We start from the raw sequence: 17,312 nt of genomic DNA, 5'->3' as shown, positions 1-17,312 counted from the left end.
AGCTGGGGGGGAGGAGGAGGGGGCTGGGAGCTGCAGCCTTATTTAAGCACCAGCCACAGCCCCTCACATGATGGGAGTGTGACTGCCTGGCCCAGCACCCGGCTGCGAGCAGGATGGCGCTGAGCCGGGCACGGCTCTGCCCGGGGGAGAGCACCCGGCTGCTGCCCCAGGTAATGCCCCCGGTCTCCTCCCTTGGGACCCCCAGCCTGTCCCGCGTCCCGGGTGCCAAGGTGCTGGCTCCATGCAGCCCCCAGACCCCTGAGACCCTCCATAGGGATGATTCTGGAGGTCCCTGTTAGGAGCAGGGTCTCTGGGAGAGCCCCCGTTTCCTCCCCGTCTGCTGGGACCCCGTGACGGGCAGGGAGACGTGTGGGGGGGGTGGCTGTGGGGCTCTTGTAAAAGGGGGGTGTGGTGGCTTCATGAGCTTAGGACAGCTTTGGGCTGTGGGGTACACAGGCTGAGGGGGATGTTTCTGGGGGTCTGCTGCAAGCCTCTTTCTTGTCTGTCCCTGCAGGCGTCCGGGCTGGTGGAGCTGCCCTGCTCCTCTGATGATGACGAGGGCTCGCTGGCTGGGGACACCCACCTTCCTGCAGCCAAGCAGGACCCCGAGGCGTGTTGCTCTGTCCCCCCCGAGCCAGGGACCTTCAGCCAGTGTGTGCGCTACCTGGCCTTCCTCTGGAACCTCCTCTTCCTCCTGCTGGGCCTGCTGGTCCTGGCTGTAGGGCTGTGGGGGCTGCTGGCCAAGGGCTGGCTGCGGGAGGACCGCCCGGCCCCGCTGGGCTCTGACCCCATGCTGCTCTTCGTGCTGGTGGGGCTGGGGGCCAGCGCCGTCTCCCTGGCCGGCTGCCTGGGGGCCCTGCGCTCCAGCCCCTGCCTGCTGCGCTTCTTTGTGGGGGCCATGGCGGCCTTTGCCGGGATGGAGGTGCTGGGGGGGCTGCTGCTGCTGGCGGCCCGGCAGCGGCTGCGGGACGGCCTGCGGGACGCGCTGCTCCTCTGCCTCCTGCGCTACCAGGAGGAGCCCGACCTGCGCTTCCTGGTGGACGAGGTGCAGCGGGGCCTGCGGTGCTGCGGCCTCGGCTCCTACCGCGACTGGGAGACCAACCCGTGAGTCGGAGGGGGCTGGGGGGGGTCACAGAATCACAGACTGGTTTGGGTTGGAAGGGACCTTAAAGATCCTCTAGCTCCACACCCCCTGCATGGGCAGGGACACCTCCCACCAGCCCAGGCTGCTCCAAGCCCCATCCAACCTGCCCTTCAACACTGCCAGGGATGGGGCAGCCACAGCTTCCCTGGGCAGCCTGGGCCAGGGTCTCACCACCCTCACAAGGAAGAATTTCTTCCTAATGTCTCACCTAAATCTGCCCTCTATCAGCTTAAAACCATCTCCCCATATTCCATCACTCCCTGCCCTTGCCAAAAGTCCCCCCCTAGTTTTCCTGGAGACCTTCAGGCCCTGGAAGGTGCTCTAAGGTCTCCCTGGAGCCTCCTCTTCTCAACCTGTCTGCAGAGCTGCTGCAGCCCTTGGATCCTCTGTGTCCTCTTCCGGACACACCCCAACATCGCCATGTCCCCCTGGGAAGTACTGCGGGTAGGAATTCTGTCCCCACCCACAGGCTGGTGCATGAACCCGACACCTTGTCTGTCCCCACAGGTACTTCAACTGCAGCTCTCCGGGCGCGCAGGCGTGCGGTGTCCCGGCCTCCTGCTGCCGGGACCCCCTGCAGAACGGCACCATCGCCAACGCCCAGTGCGGCTTCGGCGTCCTGCGGTGGGGGGACGCGGCCGCGGGGGCCGCCGTGCACCTGGGGGGCTGCGTGGCACAGCTGGGGGCCTGGCTGCGCGCCCAGGCGGGCGGCATCGCCACCGGCGCGGCCGTCCTGCTGCTGGTCGAGGCCACTGGTGCCCTCATGGCACTGAAGGTGTTGGGGGACATCGTGCCCGTTGGGGCCTGGGATTGAGGGTGTGCTGGCTGCCACCCTGGGGTGGGGGACACCGCAGTGCTGGGGATGTGGGGGGTGCTGATCCAGCCCAAAATAAACCTTCGCCGGGAGCCTGAAACCCCGTCCGTGTCCCGTCTGCCGCAGGGAGACACTTTCCACCCACATCCCTGCCCAGCCCCGTGGCACGACACCAGGCTGCCATGCTCGTTAAGGGTTTTAATGAGCATTTTTCCAGGCTGAGCCCCTCTGCCCAGCCGAGGGGGCTTCTACCTACACAGCACTATGGAGCAGGCAGCTGGCGGTGGCCCTGGCGTGCCTAGATGATGCCGTACTGAGCCAGCTCGTGCAGCTCCAGGTGGCTGAAGGCTTCCCAGGGACAGATGACGGTGATATCTGGGGAGAGGAGAGAGGCTGTGTCAGTGTGACCCCCCAACCCTGCTCCCCACCCACAGCAAAGGGGACATGGGGCCCCCGTACCTGTTCCCAGCCCTTCCATTCCTGGGATGTCATCACCAAATCTGCAAGGAGAGAGCATCAGTCCTGACCCCTGGCCAGCCCCCCTGCCCCAGGCTAGCACCTATGGCCACGTCCCCCCCAAGCCCCTAGAGCCCTGCTGCGGGTCCCAGGGCTCTGCCCCACTCACCCCTGCACCCCCTTTTTGGGGGGTTTGCTTTTGAACTGCCTCGTCTGCCTCTGCTTGAATTTGGGGGGTCCTTTCCGGGGGGTGGCAGGTCCCCCGGTCACCCTGGTGGCTGATTTGATCTCCAGCTTGGAAGGGGGCTCCAGGCTCATGGCTGTGCCGGGGCCGGCAGCCTGCCCCGCGGCGCGGTTATCCCTGCGGCTCCGGCGCAGGCACGGGATGGCTCCTCACACCTGGCAGAGGGGAGATGTTGGGGGGGAGGCACCAGCTTCTCCCACCACCCACCGGCACCCTGTGCCCCCCTCCCACCTTGCCCTGCTCCGCAGCCCCGTGGCCTCGAGCCCCCTTCCCGTAACCTTGACTTAGCCCAGCTCGGATCCTGCTAATCCCCTTATCCCAAAGGCCGGGAATGACGTCCCGGGGGGGCAGCAGAGCCCCTGCCTCCCCTTGGGGCAGTTTCTTCAGCCTTTGTCCCCCACCCCAGGGCAGCTGTGACCCCCAGGGAGCCCCCGCCGTGCTGAGCTGTCTGTGCCACGGGGCGTTGGCATCGGTGCGGCTCCAGCAGGGAGGTGTCCCGTGGGGACGGTGGGCAGGCCAGGCTGCAGACCCCTCGGCATCCCTCCCAGGGGGCCCTGGAGCGCGCGGCGCCAGCCGAGGCGGACACCAGCAGGCAGCAGCTGGGCTCCATCCAGCCATGCCCGTGTCTCCTCCAGGCGCGGCAGCCACGCCAAGAGCCAGACGCCGGAGTTCCGCGGCGCAGGAGGCAGCTCCGGCAGCGGTGTGAGGGGCTTCACCAGCGCAGACCCCAGCCCAGGGAGATGACAGAGACCCCGCTCCCAGTTGCAGGGGTGAGGGAGCACGCCAAGCCCCCGGTGCCAGCAGGACCCGGTCCCACCCCACGCAGAGCAGAGCCCCCGACTTACGCAGCCGCCGCGGTGCCCGAGGCCAGCGCTGCTCCCCAGGAGACCCTGTGCCCCCCGGGCCCGTCCAGGAGACGCTCCGGGTGCCTTTTAGGGGGAGGGAGAATTTATCCTGCGCTGGGGTAATAGGATTATTTACGTCCCTTCTTCTCGGAGGGGTCATCTGCTGTCCTTCCCCCCACCCTGCACTGGGACGGGGGGGCTGGATTAGAGCTGCTGGGACTGACGGTGCCAGGACAGGCAGTAGATCACCCACAGGGACCCACAGCCTGAGCCCAAGGGTGTTTTGGGCCAAAATCTGAGCAAAGAGGGTCTGGGCAGCCCCTGCCCCACAGCCTCCAGGGCAGTATCACTCCAAAGCTTCCCTTAATCCCAACACTAAAGCAATTATAAAAAGGAATCATCTTGGTACACTTTTAATTGAACTTCAGCCCTTGCCACTAATTGCAATTAGTTGGACTCCGATAAATAGGATTACAGGGATCTTGGGAGTGTTTCCTACCGAGGCTGCAGAACCAGCTCCTTCTCCAGCAAAGAGCAGGGCCCTGGTGTGTTAATTGCTGCTTCCAGCCTGGGCTTTGTTAGTGAGGGCTGCTCAAGGGCTCTGTGGCTTCTTGAGGGGGGCGTCTGTGGGGGTCCTGATAGCTCAGAACCCGAGTCCCCCAGCCCAGCCAGGTGGGACAGAGGGGGGGATGTGCTGGGCCAAATTACGGGGGTTTTAAGATGGAGGCAAAGGCAGCCAAGGAAGAAAAGGCACCAGGAAGATCACCCAGCTGGGCAGTGACCTCGGTGACAGTGCCCTTGCCGGGAGGCTGCCAGGCCTCCACGTGCGGGGTCAGCACGCTGCTTGCACCTCCTGCCTGGGGAAGGGGCTGGAACCCCCTGTGCCCACCCCCCCTTGAGCCCTTCAGGCAGAGAAGCCCCTAAGAGGCTTATGGCACTGGTGGGAAGGGGGGGCCCCAGTCACCCGGTCATGGCCAAGATGCTTAAAAACCTCAGCTGAGGAAGAGAAGGACGACACAAGAGCAGCGGGGAGGGCTGGGGGGGACACACCAGCCTGCCCTTGGATGGGATTTTCCAGCCTGGGGGAGCGCAGGGTCCGGCTGCCTGGAAATCCAGGGCTCAGGACAGGCATGAGCTGCTGCCTGGCCCCAGGGGCAGGTTCCACCACGGAGGAGAGACAAGACGTGACCTGGACACTGTATTGAAACACACATGGGATCCCGTGCACAATGCCATGCGGGTCCCTGGTGGGGCTCGGACCTACCCCTGGAGCTCAACAGACACAAATAAATAACTTAATACAAGCTGAGTCTGGATCCCACCACCCAGCTCGGAGCAGACGCTCCCAGGGGTGTCACCCACCAGGTTTTGGGAGCCAGGGGAGGATCAGTCCCTCTTGGCACGCAGCCGGATCTCCATCCTGAGGAGCATTTTCAGGTTCTCATCCTCCACGTGCTGCTCCACGGCCGCCAAGGCCTGTTCCCCCCCGTCCCGGCACCGCTGCAGCAGCTCCTCCACGTACCCCACCCAGACGCAGTTGGGGCAGCCGGTCCCGCAGCAGTGGGTGGGTGGGGGGGGCAGCGGGGGGACCTCCCCCTTGCCCTGGGGGGCACCCGTCCCTCCATTGCCCTCCGGGGTGTCCGAGGTGCCGCTGGCTTTTGCTGGAGTGTCTGAAAGTTCCCGAAGGCCGGAGATATTGGTGGGGTGGGGGTGCGGGGGGGGGGACCCCTCTGCGGCTGCTGGTGCCACCCGGGAGGTCCTGAGGAAACACCACCTTGTGCTGAGGCCCGTCTGGGGGGAAACGGGTGGTGGGGAGCCCTTTTCCCTGTGTATCCCTATCCCACCACCATCACCCCCCCAGCAGGACCCCCCTTGTCCCCCAGCTCCCCATCCTCAGCACCCCTCTATCCCCCCACCTCATCCCCAGCACCCCCCTGTCGCCCCCCAGTTCACTCCCACCCCCCTTTACACCCCCTACTCCCTCCCATCTCATCCCCACCACTTCCTTCCCCCCCCCCAGGAGAACACCAGCACCCCCTCGACCCCCTTAACTCCCCCAATCTCATCCCCAGCACCCGCCTGTCCCCCCCCCAGCACCCCTTATGCCCCCCCAGCCTCATCCCCAGCTCCCCCTTGCCTCCCCGAAGCTGCCCACCACCCACAGCACTCCCCTAGCCCCCCAGCCTGCCACCCAGGACCCCCTCCCTCCCCCCTGCACCCCCTCGCCCACCCCTCACCCCCCGGCGCGCCCCCGCCAGGCCGCGCGCTCCCCGCAACAACATCCGGCCGCGGCGGCCCCGCCCGAGCGGCAGCTCCTCCAGCCAATGGCAGCCCGGGGCGGGCGGGGAGGAGCCAATAGGGAGTGAGGGGCGGGGCCAGGGCGAGGCGGGTCGGAGAGAAGCCGGAAGTGGCGGCCGCGTGGGCAGTGCGGAGCCATGGGCCGGGGTCCGGGCAGGGGTCGGGGCCAGGGAGCGGGGCGGGGACACAGACAGGGACAGAGATCGGGACAGGCACCGGGGCGGGGACCGGGACAGAAACCGGGACAGAAATCGGGACAGGGACCGGCACCCGGGCGGGGACCGGGACAGAAACCGGGACAGAAACCGGGGCAGGGGTCAGCACCAGAGCGGGGACCGGCCGCCCTGCGCCGCGGCAGGTCAGTGCCCGGGGGGATCCGGTCGGGATCGTGCCTGTCAGGCTCCCGGTTTGGGGCCTGGGCCCACACGGGATCAAGGGGTCACCGTGTCCCTCATGCCAGGTCCTCATGTCCCTCCATGCCTGGGTCTCAGTGCCCGGCTCGCTGTGTCCCGCTGCTCCCACATCCCACCTTGCCTGAGTCCCGGTGTCCCGCCGTGCCAGGCTCCCGGTGCTTTGAGGCAGGGCTCACACCGTGTTCATTCCCTCCCAGGAAGGAGAAGGTGGTCAACATGAAGCCCAAGCACCCCGACGAGCAGGAGATCCCGTTCCGCCTGCGAGAGCTGATCAAGAGCCGCGAGGCCATGAAGCGTCCCGGCCCCGGGAAGCGGCGGGTGGCAGGTGGGAGGCGGAGCTGGCCGAGCAGGGCTCCCTGGAGCCTGCTGAGGAGCCGCGGGGCAGCTGGAGGCAGCCGGATCCTGCAGGGGGGCATCCTGCTCCCCCGGGGGATGTCCCAGTTTGTCACTGCTGCAGTAATGTCACCCGTCTCTCCTAGAGAAGAAGCAGCAGCCCAAGTCCAAGGGCCCCAAGGCACAGGGAGACATCCCAGTGCCCAAGTTCCGGAGGGGGAAGGGGGAGTCGGAGCGCTCCTACATCTACCGCATGGAGCAGGAGGTGCAGCGTGTGCTGTTCCTCTCCAAGAACCAGCAGCAGCGGGAGCCTGAGAAGCAGGGGATGGCACCAGAGAAGTCCAAGAGAAAAAAAGAGTGAGAGCAAGGCCATGGTGGTGGCTGGGGCTGGACCTGGTCAGCCTGTGCCCTGGTCTGGTTCTGGGCACGTGTTGGTGCTCTGCCCGTGCCACAGCGCCGGGCTGGCAGCGCAGGGGTGTGGGTGGAGGGCTCTGGGCCTCTCGTGGGGCTGGATCTCTGGGAGTGGAGCCACAGACCTGCTGGGGGGGTGGAAGGTTTGGGGTAGGAACTCAATGCAGGCCTTCAGGTTTCAGAATAAGAAGCTGGAAAAAGCTCGAAAGAAGAAGGAGGAGAAGAAAGAGGCCATGCTGGAGAAGAGCCTGCTCCAAGGTGGGTCTGGTGCAGCAGGATGGACTACCCAGTTCTGGGAGGGCTCCTGCCTGATGCCAGCTTCTCTCCCACAGACACGGTGGCATTCGGGGAGGTGGTCACACAGCCACCCACCATCACCTCACGGCCACGGGGCCGGGGTCCCGCTGAGCAGGTGAGCTGGGGGGGGGTGATTCCACCTGCCCCACCTTCGTGGCCTTGGGTACCTACCTGCAGGTTGAGGCTGGACATGCCTTGTCTCACCACCCTTCGGCTGGAAATCAGGCCTGGAAGGGCAGTGATGGCCTCTGCCTCCTGGTGACATTTCCTCAGAGCCCTGTCCTGGCTTTTTCCATCCTCCCTGACCTGTTCCATCTCTGCCCACAGGCTGGACGGAAGCGGCTCCTCCTGACATCCCGCCTGGGCCAGAGCCAGGTGTCCCTGGTGTCCCCAGCAGCACCCGTGTCCATGGCGCGCCGGCGCATCGTGGAGGAGGAGAGAGCCCGTGTCATCCAGGCCTACAGGGACATCCAGAGGCGCAAACAGCAGCAGCAGGAGGTGGCACAGGCCAGGGGCCAGGCTGGATGCAGGGTGCCCCGCTGAGCCCAGTCTGGGGGAGCTGGGATGCCCTGGTCCCAGCAAGGGGTGCAGGCAGCGTGGGACCCCAGGACTTGAGTGGGATGGTTGGCCTGACCCTCCTCGTCTGTTGCCAAGCCTTGGGGCTCCCCGCAGCCTCGGTGCCAGAGCTGGGACCCCTGCAGTGCCATGGACTGTGGGCTTGGTGCTGGATCTGGGATCCCTGTGGTGCCACGGACTTGCTTGGAGTAAAAGTGCCTCCGAGTGCTGATGGTGTGAGCTCGTGGTGCCTCCCCGAGCTGCATGGCACTGGGAGGGGACACGGTGCTGGTGCATGCCGGGTGGTGTGCTGGCAGATGGCAGTCCCAGCAGATGGCAGTCCCAGCAGATGGCAGTCCCAGCCTGCCGCCGGCACGTCGGCACTGTCACTGCGGGCTGGCCTTGGCTGGGGACAGGACCCTTGGGGGTGACCCCTCTGGCTCCTAGCCTGGCCCTGGTTGGAAGTGAGGGAACCAAGCCAGAGAGCATCCTGTAGTACTCACCTTCCTCTGGCCACCACTCGGGGACGCTGCCGGACCCCTTGTCCCGCAGCCGTGCTCTCCCTGCCCTCGGTGTCCCCACCAGCCCGGTGCTGCCCACGTCCCCGGGGTCACGGTGCCCACCCCCCTGCCAAGGACGCTGCTACCGCCCCGTCGCGGCACCCACGCTCCCCCCGTGCAGCCGCACAATCCGGTCCCGGCACATGCCCTCCCCCGGGAGGGGCCCGGGGGCTCCTGCCGGCACCGGCACAGCCCTCGGGGCGGGCGCGGCGGCTTCACCGGCGCGGACAAAGGCCGCGCTGTTCGGGCCCGTCCCGCGGCGCGGGCACAAAGCGGCGCCTGTTGGAGCGGGACCGGCCGCGGCAGCCGGTGGGTCCCCGGCCTTCCGGAGGGGCTGGGGCCGGCCGCGGGGAGCGGAGCCGCCGGTGCTGCGGTGTTCCCTGCCAGAGCTGAATGGAGACAGTCTCTGCACCTTGTTTTTCGGGTGACTTGGCTGTCCCCAGGACTGTCAGCCTCCTTCTTTGCGTGCCGGGAAGGCGGAGCACGGCAGCTGGGGGTGCTGCCAAAGAGCCCATGCCAGGCTGTGCCGTCTGGTGCCCGTGGCCGCGCAGAGGGCACGCTGCAGGGACAGTGGCCCTGGGGACCTTGGTACCTGGTGCTGCATGGAGACGTCCTCGCTGCTGGTGGCACCAGGTAAACACGGGTGACGCGGCGCAGCCCTGGGGGACACGCCTGGATCCTGCTGCCAACAACCAGTTCCTGGGGCTGTCCCCGTGTCCCTGCAGCCGGGAGCGTGGCACGTGCCAACTGGCAAGGGCAGGGCTGGGACACCATGTGAGCCAAACTCCCGCACCCTGCGTGCGGACACCACGGCCGTGCCCGGTGCTCGTGCCTCCATCCCGGGCAGCCCCACCACCACCAGCCCGGCTCCGGCTCAAGGAGACCGGGGTCACCCCCTGCCCCCACGGAGCCATTTCAGCCTCTGAATAATTGACGGCGCTGCCGGCCGCAGGCTTCCTGCCCGGCAGGAGAAATCACTGCGGGCGGGAAAGGCAAGGGGAGCAGGAGAAACCACCTCCGACCTTGGCACGTCCTCTGCCCTGTGCCGTCTCCTGCCAGGCAGCCCATCTGCCCGCAGGCTCCGGTGCTGCTGCCAGGGCTGCTGGTCCCAGCCCAGCGGCCCCATCTGTGCTCCTGGCCCCAGCACACGCTGCCACTGATGGGGACAAGGCTGGGGGATGCTGAGGGCCCTGCCCTGAGCCGACTCCTTGCTCCTGCTGCCCCCTCAGGAGGGGGATGTGGGGCTGGGCCCACCGGCACCACGGCAGAGCCCTTGGCCACGGCAGGGCCAGGGATGTGGGAGCAGCTGGCGGCACAGCTGGGGGCCCGTCCCATCACGGGCTGCGTTCAGCACCGCCTAGGAAAAACCACCTTTATTGGGTCTGACCTGAAAAACAGGGGGAAGAGGAAGAGCAATCGGGAAAGCCACGTTAAGGGTGGGGGGCTCAGCTCCCCCCTTGCTCCCTGCGGGGACCCATGAGCCCCCAGGTGGGGGAAGGCACCGAGGAGGCGGCTGGAGAAACTGGGGGCCAGACCCCCAATCCCAGCAAGGCACTGATCCCCCAGACCCTGAGCAGTCCCCCTCCCCCCAGCAGGGAAACTGAGGCACAGAGGGGGCCAGGGCTTGGGAGAGCTTTGTGTCACCTTGTGCCCTGCAGCAGGATGGTGCTGTCTTGGCTCAGGGCCTCTGGTGTCCCCGCGGCAGGCGAGAGTCAGCATGAAACCAGAGGCTTGGTGTGGGGGGAGCCCCAGGCAGAAGTCCCCCCAGCTTCTCAGCAGCAGGTGGTCCCTGGCCTGGAGGAGATGGGGCATCTGTGTGTCATGACAGCAGCGATGGGACAACTTGGGGTGGCCCCATGGGAGCTGATCCTTGTGGCAGGGATGGCAGTGGGGATGCAGGGTCCGGGCAGAGCTGGCAGCTTGTGGGTGCTGCAGCCAGGCAGGACGGGATGGTGGCTCCAGGACCGCATCCGAGTGTCCCCTGTGCAGGAACCGGCTCCAGCTGCTGGATGGGCTGAGATGGACACTGGGGTGGGATGAGGCTTGACGAGACCTCAGGAGCAGGACGGCAGCTGTGCTGGCACTGCAGACCTGTGCCACAGGGGCTTCACCACCGGTTCCTGCCATATGGGGACTGCACCTGTGGGCAGAGCAGGACAAAGATGGGTGGGATGGTGGTGCCACGCTGGTGGCACAGGCTGGCAGACTTGGCTCTGTCACCAGCACGTGCAGCCACACTCGCCTCCACAATGCCAGGCAGAGCCATCTCTGTCCCTGCCCTCCCATGGGAGATGCTGCAGTGGGGACAGACTTTGCCCTGGCTGTGGCTGGAGCTGGGTGCTCACTGCCTGTGTTGCACATTAACCCACCTGGCAGCCCCGGCCATCCCGCAGGCCGGCGTGCCGGGCCTGTGCCGCGAAGACGTCCTCAGCTCGCAGCGTGGAGCTGGCGCTGCCGGTCCCCGGGCTGCTGGTGGAGGCTCGGGGCAGGATCACATCGTAGGGACCTTCACTCTGCAGGGAGAGATGTGGGGCAGGGGCTGTAGTGGCACTGGGAGAGACCTTGGAGCACCTTCCAGTGCCTAAAGGGGCTCTAGGAAAGCTGGGGAGGGACTTTTGACAAGGACAGGGAGTGATAGGATGAGGGGAATGACTTTAAGGTGAAAAAGGGAAGACATTAGGATGAAATTCTTCCTTGGGAGGGTGATGAGACCCTGGCCCAGGTTGCCCAGAGAAGCTGTGGCTGCCTCATCCCTGGAAGTGTTCAAGGGCAGGTTGGATGGAGCTCTGAGCAAACTGGTCTGGTGGGAGGTGTCCCTGCCCATGGCAGGGGCGTGGAACTGAATGGTCTTTAATGTCCCTTCACATCCAAGTGGGTCTGGGATCCTATGACTCTAGGAAGGTGAGGGGTGACACCCTAGGTTTACAGCATGGGGATGAGAGGAGACCCCAGAGTCCCCCATCCTGGCTGCTCCAGTTAAAAGCCCATCACCATTATGCAGGATGTGGCCAGCCCTGGTGAGCATGGCTGGTGCTGCGAGGCATCACTCTTACCGGCCCCTTCTGCATCAGAGCCATCTCGGTGGGCTGGTAGACACTGGTCAGCAGTTGCCCATTGTAGCCACTGTACGGGGACACCGGCTTCTTGGCTGCAAAGAGAAAGGGATGCTGAAAAGGGAGGGGGGACCTCACACAGCCACCCCCACCCCACTGGGCAGCCACTCCTCATTAGCAGGTTTAATGAGCTTGACTCAGCAACTGGCGGCTCTGTGACTTTCCTGGGGGACGGGAGGGATGTCCCCAAGGTTTGTGTCATCGCACTCCTGGCACAGCCCAGGTTTGTTATTGTAGGGTCCCTCGGGGGCACCCACCCTGCCCGGGGGCTGCAGGCACCTGCCCACCAGTGCCATTGGGGCAGCTCACACCACCTCGTGTTATTGTAGGGTCCCCTGGGGCAGTGGGCCCAGAGCTGCTGGCACCCCATGCTGGGTAGGGAGCAACCCCTGCAGCAGCAGCTCAGCCCAGACTGGTAGACCCAGCCCAGCGAGTTTTTTTTTTGGGAGCCACAACAGCAGCAGGCGTCAATCCTGGGCGGGTCATGGCCAGACATCTCACCTCCCACCCCACTCCTGCCAGCCCTGGTGAGCCCTGGTGAACCCCAGCACCCGCCCCAGTGAGCTCCAGTGAACCCCAGCACCCACCCCAGTGCCGGCCACCAGGCCCTGTGAGGTCCAGTACTTACCGAAGGAGGGCTCATCCATGGAGAAGGCTTTGTTCTCCACGAACATGCTCTGTGACTTCTGCTCCTTGAGGATTGTCTCATAGCCCACCCCACGTGTGGGGTAGACGTCGTCCTCAAAGGCCTGCTCGGGGCTCCGCCGTGTCACGTGTGTCACCTCAGGGATGACGTAGAGGAGGAGGAAGGCGTAGGCGTTGGACACCAGCGCGATGGCCAGCGTGGGGTCATCCCAGCTGGGCTTCTCGCCCACGTGCTGGTTGCCGTAGAGGTACATGGCCATCCACGCCACCCAGATGGCCATGGAGAGGCCAGTGGTGGACAGGATGAAGGCACTGTGCTTGCGCCAGTGGCCGTAGCGGCCGCAGAGGGCTGGCCAGGCAGTGCTGAAGGTGGCCACCAGCAGGAACATGACATAGATGAGCGCCATGACGAAGTCAGCATCCGCCAGCTGGCAAGGGTCTGGGGGGCCACCCTCCTGCCGTGCCACTGTGATGATGAGCCACTCGGCATTGATGATCACCTCCACCAAGGTGAGGAGAAGGGCCACTGCCAGTGTCACCCAGCCCCGCGGGCCCCGGTTCCTCCGCACCAAGAAGTTGAGGGCCACGGCGTGCGCCAGGAGGCAGGAGAAGCAGATGCTGAAGAGGACGCCAAAGAGGAAGCGGCGGGAGGTGCAGGTGGAGAAATCTGGCCCCACAATGAAGTCGAACGTCAGGCAGAAGAGCCCAAAAGTGCCCAGAAGAAAGAAGACCTGTGTGGCCACCAGGCTCTTCTTCTGGGGGTCCTGCACAAAGGGCAGGCTGGCCACCAGGATGATGGTGAGCACGAAGCTGGTCACTATGCCGAGGCTGGCCACGGCCTCCAGCACGATGCCCCAGGCTGCTGAGAGGTTGCAGAGGTTGTAGTAGAGGGAGGAGAGATCCTTCCCACAGCCCAAGGGAGGGGTGCCCTGGCCACCGGCTGCAGGAAGCAGGGCCAGCAGCAGCAGGCAGGTGACCACCGGTGGCACCGCCGCAGCCCCCATCCTGCACCACGGGGCGGGTGCCAAGTGGGGTGTCCAGGGATGCTGTGGAACAGAGGGGGTGTTAGGAACAGGGGACCTGTCAGCACGTCAGAATGTCCCAGCTTGGTGTCTCTCCCACCAGCACCGTGCCTGCTGGCTTCCCCAGGAACACCAAACGCAGGCCCGGGCCAAATTGTCCCCTCAGCTTGACCCCGCGTGCCAGCGCATTCTCCTTTCCACTGCTCCCGTCCCACTTCCCTCCCGCGGCTCCAGGCACTGACCCAGCGCGGCTCCCGTGTCCAGCACTGCCGGCCGCTGGCACACAGGCAGCCGCAGCCTGGCACGGCACGGCACGGCACGGGGGTCCTTGCCCCACTCCTGCCGCCCCCGGGAGCACGGGGTGGACACGGGGGAGAGAAGGCAGCGGGAAGGCTGCAGCCCCACTGCTGGCGCGGGGCGGCACACCCGGCAGGAGACCCCGGAAAGGTGACCCCGGACCCCTTGCTCCCCCCAGCCCAGGGCTGCCGCTCCAGGATGGGCTCAGGGGCTCCCGGCATCGCGCTGGGACCGAGACCCCGCGCCCGCCCGTCGTATCGGCTTTACCGCACCCGGCCTGGCTGGACCCCCGCACACCCGGCCGCTCCAGCTCAGTTTCCCCGCACCCTTCGGCCGGCTTCCCCCGCACCTACCGGCCGCTTCCCCCGCCCCTTTCCGGCTGCTCCAGCCCGGTTTCTCCTGCACCCTCGGCCGGTTCCCCCCCCCCCCTCGAGGCCGGTACCGGCCCTGTTTCCCGCACCCCTGGCCCGGTTCCCCCGTAACCTCATGCCGCCCCCCCCCGCCGCTTCCTGGCAGCTCCAGCCCGGTTCTCCCCGCGTCCCTGGTCACGGTTTCCCCCGCCCCTCCCGACCGGTACCGACCCTTTTCCCCGTCGCTCCCGACCCCAAACTTGGACGAAGCCGCCCCCAACTCTCCGTCTGCGGGGGCGGACGGCTCCGGGTCCCCGCTCCGGTTCCCGGTCCCCCCTTTCCCCGGCCCCGCTCACCGGTTCCAGCGCCCGGTACCCGCTGCCCGCCCTCTCCGCCGTGCCGTGCCGCACCGGCGGGGCAGCCCCGGTCCCGCCGCACCGTGCGCCTGCCCGGCCCAGCCCCTCCCCGAGGTGCGGCTCTGCCCGGGGAACGCTCGGGGCCGGCCGAGACCTGCCTCCCGCCGCGGGCGGGGACACCGGGCCGGGGTCCCACAGCTGGCGGGGGTCCTTGCCCTGGGGCAAGGGGGAGGGGCTGGCGGGGGACGGTGCGGGGGTAGAGCCCGGGCTGAGGGGGTGGGGGATTGACACGGGAGCCCACCTGGGTACCAGTGGGGTCTCAGCCCGGAGGATCTGGGTCAGCCCGGCCCTGCTGAGCTCGGGAATACTGGGAGGGGGGACGGGATGGAAAGGGAGGGGCTGTGCCGGGGCAGCATTCCCCACACGGAGCCTACCACCCACCTCCTCTGGGTGCTGGGCTGGCAGAGGGGCTCCTGGGTGGACTCTTGGGTGGACTCCTGGGTGGGAGCTGGGAGCAGGGCCCCTCCGTGTGAGGATACACTGGCTCCCACCGGGGAGCCCCGAGGCGCAGGCCCGGAGGGGCCTCCCGGAGGAATGTCAGCTGACGGCTTAGCCCGAGCCCTTGGCAGGGCGCAGGGGCCCAGAAAAGCCCTTTCTGTGAGGGGCCGGGGGCTCGGAGCAGCCCCTGCCCGGGGGCAGCACATGGGGCTCAGTGGCCTCTGTCCCAGTGGGGGTGGCTGTGCACCCCGAAGGTGGACATGGGCATCCCACTGTCACCCCATCGCTGGAGCTCGGGGTTGGGGATGAGCCCCTGAAGGTTCGGGGTGCCCGGGGGACCCGGGGTGCTGCCAGCCCCGGGGGAGGTTTCCAGGCAGGCGCTGCTATTTTGGGAGGGTGAAGCAAGAGTGTGAAGGATGCAGACGAAAGTTCAACTCGCCTCTGGCGGGTCCTCCCTCAGCCAGGGCTGGGATGAAAACAAATCTGAGGGGAAATGGAGGCAGAGCCGGAGCCGGCGGCACCCGCAGCATGAGGACCAGGGTGTCCCATGGGGAGGAGATGCCGTGTCGGGGCTGGGTGCTGCACCCACTGCTGCTGGCCTTCCTGCCCTTCTGCTTCCTAAAGAGCGTTTGGCTTCGGGATGGCGTTGGGGAGGATCATCCCGCCCTGCCTGGAGGCACGCGCATGTGTGTGTGTGCTCGCACACGGGCACCAGAGCAGGGCGATGTGGACCGAGGGGCTCTGCAGTGGCCTCCTGTGCCTCAGTTTCCCCAGAGAGTTGGGGTTAAGCTTCACGGGGTCTGGCAGTATCCCCAGCTCTCCGGGAAAGGCTCAGCCTTGGATAAGCAGTGCTGGGAGTGCAGACCGCCTCCTCTGCCGCCCCCACACCGGCGCCGACCCGTGCCCGGGCCGTGGTGAGGCTGCACTGCACGCAGCTTCCTGCCGGCTGCTTCCTTCCACCTTCCACGACGAGTTTCCCGGCTGCTGACTCAGCAGGAGCCCCCCCATGACCCCCCCCCCCATCCACCGTGGGGCCACTGGCAGGCGTCTGTCCCCCCTGACGCTGCCCCACAGCTGCATGGCTTTTGCCCTCACATCCCCCCCCATGATTTCCTGACCCCTTCCTGTGGGGACTATTCCGGCTCTCCAGCCCTTGCTGCCCACTCCCGGTATTTTTGTAGGTCCTGCAAAAACTCCCGGCCAAGGGAGCAGCTGTGGGGTAGGTTGGGTGCGGTGCCACCATGTCCCAGCTGCCTTGCAGGTACCAACCGTGATGTGGCTGTGATGGACCAGGTGCCCATCGTGCCATCCTGTGGCCAAGAGCCAGAGCTGTTGGTACCTGGCACAGCCCTTTTTGTGAGGACAGAGCACGGTTCTGGTTCCCTGGTGGGCTGTGGACCAGGGTCCCCTTGGTGGGACCGGGCAGAGCTGGTCTCTCTGGCTCAGCAGTCGCAGTGAGAAGCTGGCACAGCACCGGGAAGCTGGGCCAGGCTTCCCCACCAGCTCCCTCTGAAAACATCGGCATAGCGGGTGCATTTTTTCCAGGCTTACCTTTCCTCTGGAGCCGCAGGGCCAGGCGGCTGGCACGGCTGGCACGATGGCACGGCCGGCACGGCCGACCGAGCGAGCCCCGGTGCGTTTCTGCTCAGCCAGCCGCGGCAGCTCACCTCGGCAAGGCCAGAGCCGTACCTGGAGCCGGGGGGGGCCGTACCTGGGGGCCCCCCTCGCCCTCCCAGCTGCCTCCCTGCTCCGGCTGGGGCCAGGGAGCTGTTTTCCACCCGAGCCGGTTCTGTCCAGAGCGGAGCCCCTCGCCGCCGGCGGACGCGGTCAGCACATTTCCACCTCCTTCTCCAAGTAAATAACCCCCGGTTGGTGAAGGGGGGGCACCGGCCGTCCCAGCCTGCCGCAAGCCGTGCCGGAGCTCCTGCCAAACCCTGCCCGTGCCGGCCGAGCCCCCGGTCCCGTGGCCCCTCTGGTCCCACGCGAAGGGCCCCAGGGTGGGATCCGACACTGGAAGCCCCCCAGATTGGGGTGCCTGCCGGGCGGGAGGCGCTGGCCGGGTTAATATCTAATCTCTTCCCGGTCCTGCTCTCCTCACATGCCAGAATTAATGAAGCGAGCACCTCCCAGGTACCACCCGCGCCACCCGCTCGGGATTTAACCCTGTCTCCGGGAGTACGGGCAGAGCCGGATCCTACCCGGTGTGAGGCAGCCCCGCCGGGGGCCCGGCTGCGTGGCGGGCAGGTGGGCACACAGCGGTGCCGGTGCGGGTCAGCCCCATGTGCCGGGGGTCGAGGCTCATCTCACAAGCACCGGGACAAATGCCGTGGCCTATCCCAGCCCGGTGTCGGGCACGGACAAGGCTCGGTGGAGTGGGGGGGGAAGGGGTCTCTGTACCCAGCCTGGGGCACCCTAAATCCCCTGGACATCCCCTGCCCCCCAGGGCATCGCCCTGCCCTGACCCTGGGGAATTAGAAGGGAAAGGCTGGTCTGTTGGGGTGGGGGATTATGCCAAGGACTTTAAGAGGGAATTAGGGTGGGCAGTGCTGGGGAAAGGGGGGAGAGGGGCTGCGGTTGCCAGCTCCCTCTCCCAGGCTGTGCCAGCTCCGCAGGGCGTCCCGTCCCTGCCCTCTGGTGGCAGCTGGGGACAGGCAGGCTAGC

The 17,312-nt window shown here is 66.7% G+C and overlaps 5 protein-coding genes across 6 annotated transcripts; 2 read left to right on the top strand and 3 right to left on the bottom strand.

The window, feature by feature from the left end:
- Positions 1–105: 105 nt before the first annotated feature.
- On the top strand, positions 106–1,958 carry TSPAN10 (tetraspanin 10). Its single transcript, XM_051635241.1, has 3 exons — positions 106–170; positions 515–1,104; positions 1,652–1,958. The coding sequence occupies exons 1-3, from the start codon at positions 114–116 to the stop codon at positions 1,956–1,958; spliced, it is 954 nt and encodes a 317-aa protein (XP_051491201.1). The 5' UTR covers positions 106–113.
- A 191-nt stretch (positions 1,959–2,149) lies between these two features.
- PDE6G (phosphodiesterase 6G) lies at positions 2,150–4,591 on the bottom strand. The gene is made up of 4 exons (XM_051634835.1): positions 3,504–4,591; positions 2,584–2,813; positions 2,418–2,458; positions 2,150–2,333 (listed from the first exon to the last, which is right to left on the bottom strand). The coding sequence occupies exons 2-4, from the start codon at positions 2,730–2,732 to the stop codon at positions 2,257–2,259; spliced, it is 267 nt and encodes an 88-aa protein (XP_051490795.1). The 5' UTR covers positions 2,733–2,813; positions 3,504–4,591; the 3' UTR covers positions 2,150–2,256.
- Positions 4,592–4,688: 97 nt separating this feature from the next.
- OXLD1 (oxidoreductase like domain containing 1) lies at positions 4,689–5,860 on the bottom strand. The gene is made up of 2 exons (XM_051634834.1): positions 5,741–5,860; positions 4,689–5,294 (listed from the first exon to the last, which is right to left on the bottom strand). The coding sequence occupies exons 1-2, from the start codon at positions 5,783–5,785 to the stop codon at positions 4,890–4,892; spliced, it is 450 nt and encodes a 149-aa protein (XP_051490794.1). The 5' UTR covers positions 5,786–5,860; the 3' UTR covers positions 4,689–4,889.
- Positions 5,861–5,886: 26 nt separating this feature from the next.
- On the top strand, positions 5,887–8,040 carry CCDC137 (coiled-coil domain containing 137; the record flags this gene model as incomplete). Its single annotated transcript, XM_051635239.1, has 6 exons — positions 5,887–5,948; positions 6,412–6,539; positions 6,694–6,904; positions 7,134–7,216; positions 7,291–7,370; positions 7,583–8,040. Coding segments are annotated over 6 exons (780 nt in total), but the record flags the coding sequence as incomplete, so codon positions are not given.
- Positions 8,041–9,726: 1,686 nt separating this feature from the next.
- Positions 9,727–17,311, bottom strand: GPRC5C (G protein-coupled receptor class C group 5 member C). Of its 2 annotated transcripts, none has more exons than XM_051634831.1 (5): positions 16,203–17,311; positions 12,112–13,174; positions 11,424–11,518; positions 10,740–10,883; positions 9,727–10,510 (listed from the first exon to the last, which is right to left on the bottom strand). In XM_051634831.1, exons 2-5 carry the CDS (start codon positions 13,130–13,132, stop codon positions 10,478–10,480), a joined length of 1,293 nt encoding a protein of 430 aa, XP_051490791.1. In that variant the 5' UTR covers positions 13,133–13,174; positions 16,203–17,311; the 3' UTR covers positions 9,727–10,477. The 2 variants fall into 2 exon arrangements, with proteins under 2 accessions (XP_051490791.1, XP_051490792.1); XM_051634832.1 differs by lacking the exon at positions 16,203–17,311 and adding an exon at positions 14,154–14,207.
- Position 17,312: the final 1 nt, after the last annotated feature.

Source organism: Apus apus, chromosome 17 (genome assembly GCF_020740795.1).
Source record: "Apus apus isolate bApuApu2 chromosome 17, bApuApu2.pri.cur, whole genome shotgun sequence".
In the NCBI taxonomy this organism is placed as follows: Eukaryota; Metazoa; Chordata; class Aves; order Apodiformes; family Apodidae; genus Apus; species Apus apus.
The sequence above is the reverse complement of the archived record's forward strand: the minus strand, read 5'-3'. Positions and strand labels throughout refer to the sequence as shown.

What these genes read in the sequence shown, in the direction of transcription:
- TSPAN10 (XM_051635241.1), top strand. Translation starts at nt 114, where the DNA reads ATGGCGCTGAGCCGGGCACGGCTCTGCCCGGGGGAGAGCACCCGGCTG. An exon ending in GCACCCGGCTGCTGCCCCAG is followed by an intron (nt 171 to 514) that starts GTAATGCCCCCG and finishes CTGTCCCTGCAG; the next exon opens with GCGTCCGGGCTGGTGGAGCT. An exon ending in CGCGACTGGGAGACCAACCC is followed by an intron (nt 1,105 to 1,651) that starts GTGAGTCGGAGG and finishes CTGTCCCCACAG; the next exon opens with GTACTTCAACTGCAGCTCTC.
- PDE6G (XM_051634835.1), bottom strand. Translation starts at nt 2,732, where the DNA reads ATGAGCCTGGAGCCCCCTTCCAAGCTGGAGATCAAATCAGCCACCAGG. An exon ending in CCCAAAAAGGGGGTGCAGGG is followed by an intron (nt 2,459 to 2,583) that starts GTGAGTGGGGCA and finishes CTCTCCTTGCAG; the next exon opens with ATTTGGTGATGACATCCCAG. An exon ending in AATGGAAGGGCTGGGAACAG is followed by an intron (nt 2,334 to 2,417) that starts GTACGGGGGCCC and finishes TCCTCTCCCCAG; the next exon opens with ATATCACCGTCATCTGTCCC.
- OXLD1 (XM_051634834.1), bottom strand. Translation starts at nt 5,785, where the DNA reads ATGTTGTTGCGGGGAGCGCGCGGCCTGGCGGGGGCGCGCCGGGGG. An exon ending in TGGCGGGGGCGCGCCGGGGG is followed by an intron (nt 5,295 to 5,740) that starts GTGAGGGGTGGG and finishes GTTTCCCCCCAG; the next exon opens with ACGGGCCTCAGCACAAGGTG.
- GPRC5C (XM_051634831.1), bottom strand. Translation starts at nt 13,132, where the DNA reads ATGGGGGCTGCGGCGGTGCCACCGGTGGTCACCTGCCTGCTGCTGCTG. An exon ending in CATGGATGAGCCCTCCTTCG is followed by an intron (nt 11,519 to 12,111) that starts GTAAGTACTGGA and finishes TTCTCTTTGCAG; the next exon opens with CCAAGAAGCCGGTGTCCCCG. An exon ending in CTCTGATGCAGAAGGGGCCG is followed by an intron (nt 10,884 to 11,423) that starts GTAAGAGTGATG and finishes CTCTCCCTGCAG; the next exon opens with AGTGAAGGTCCCTACGATGT.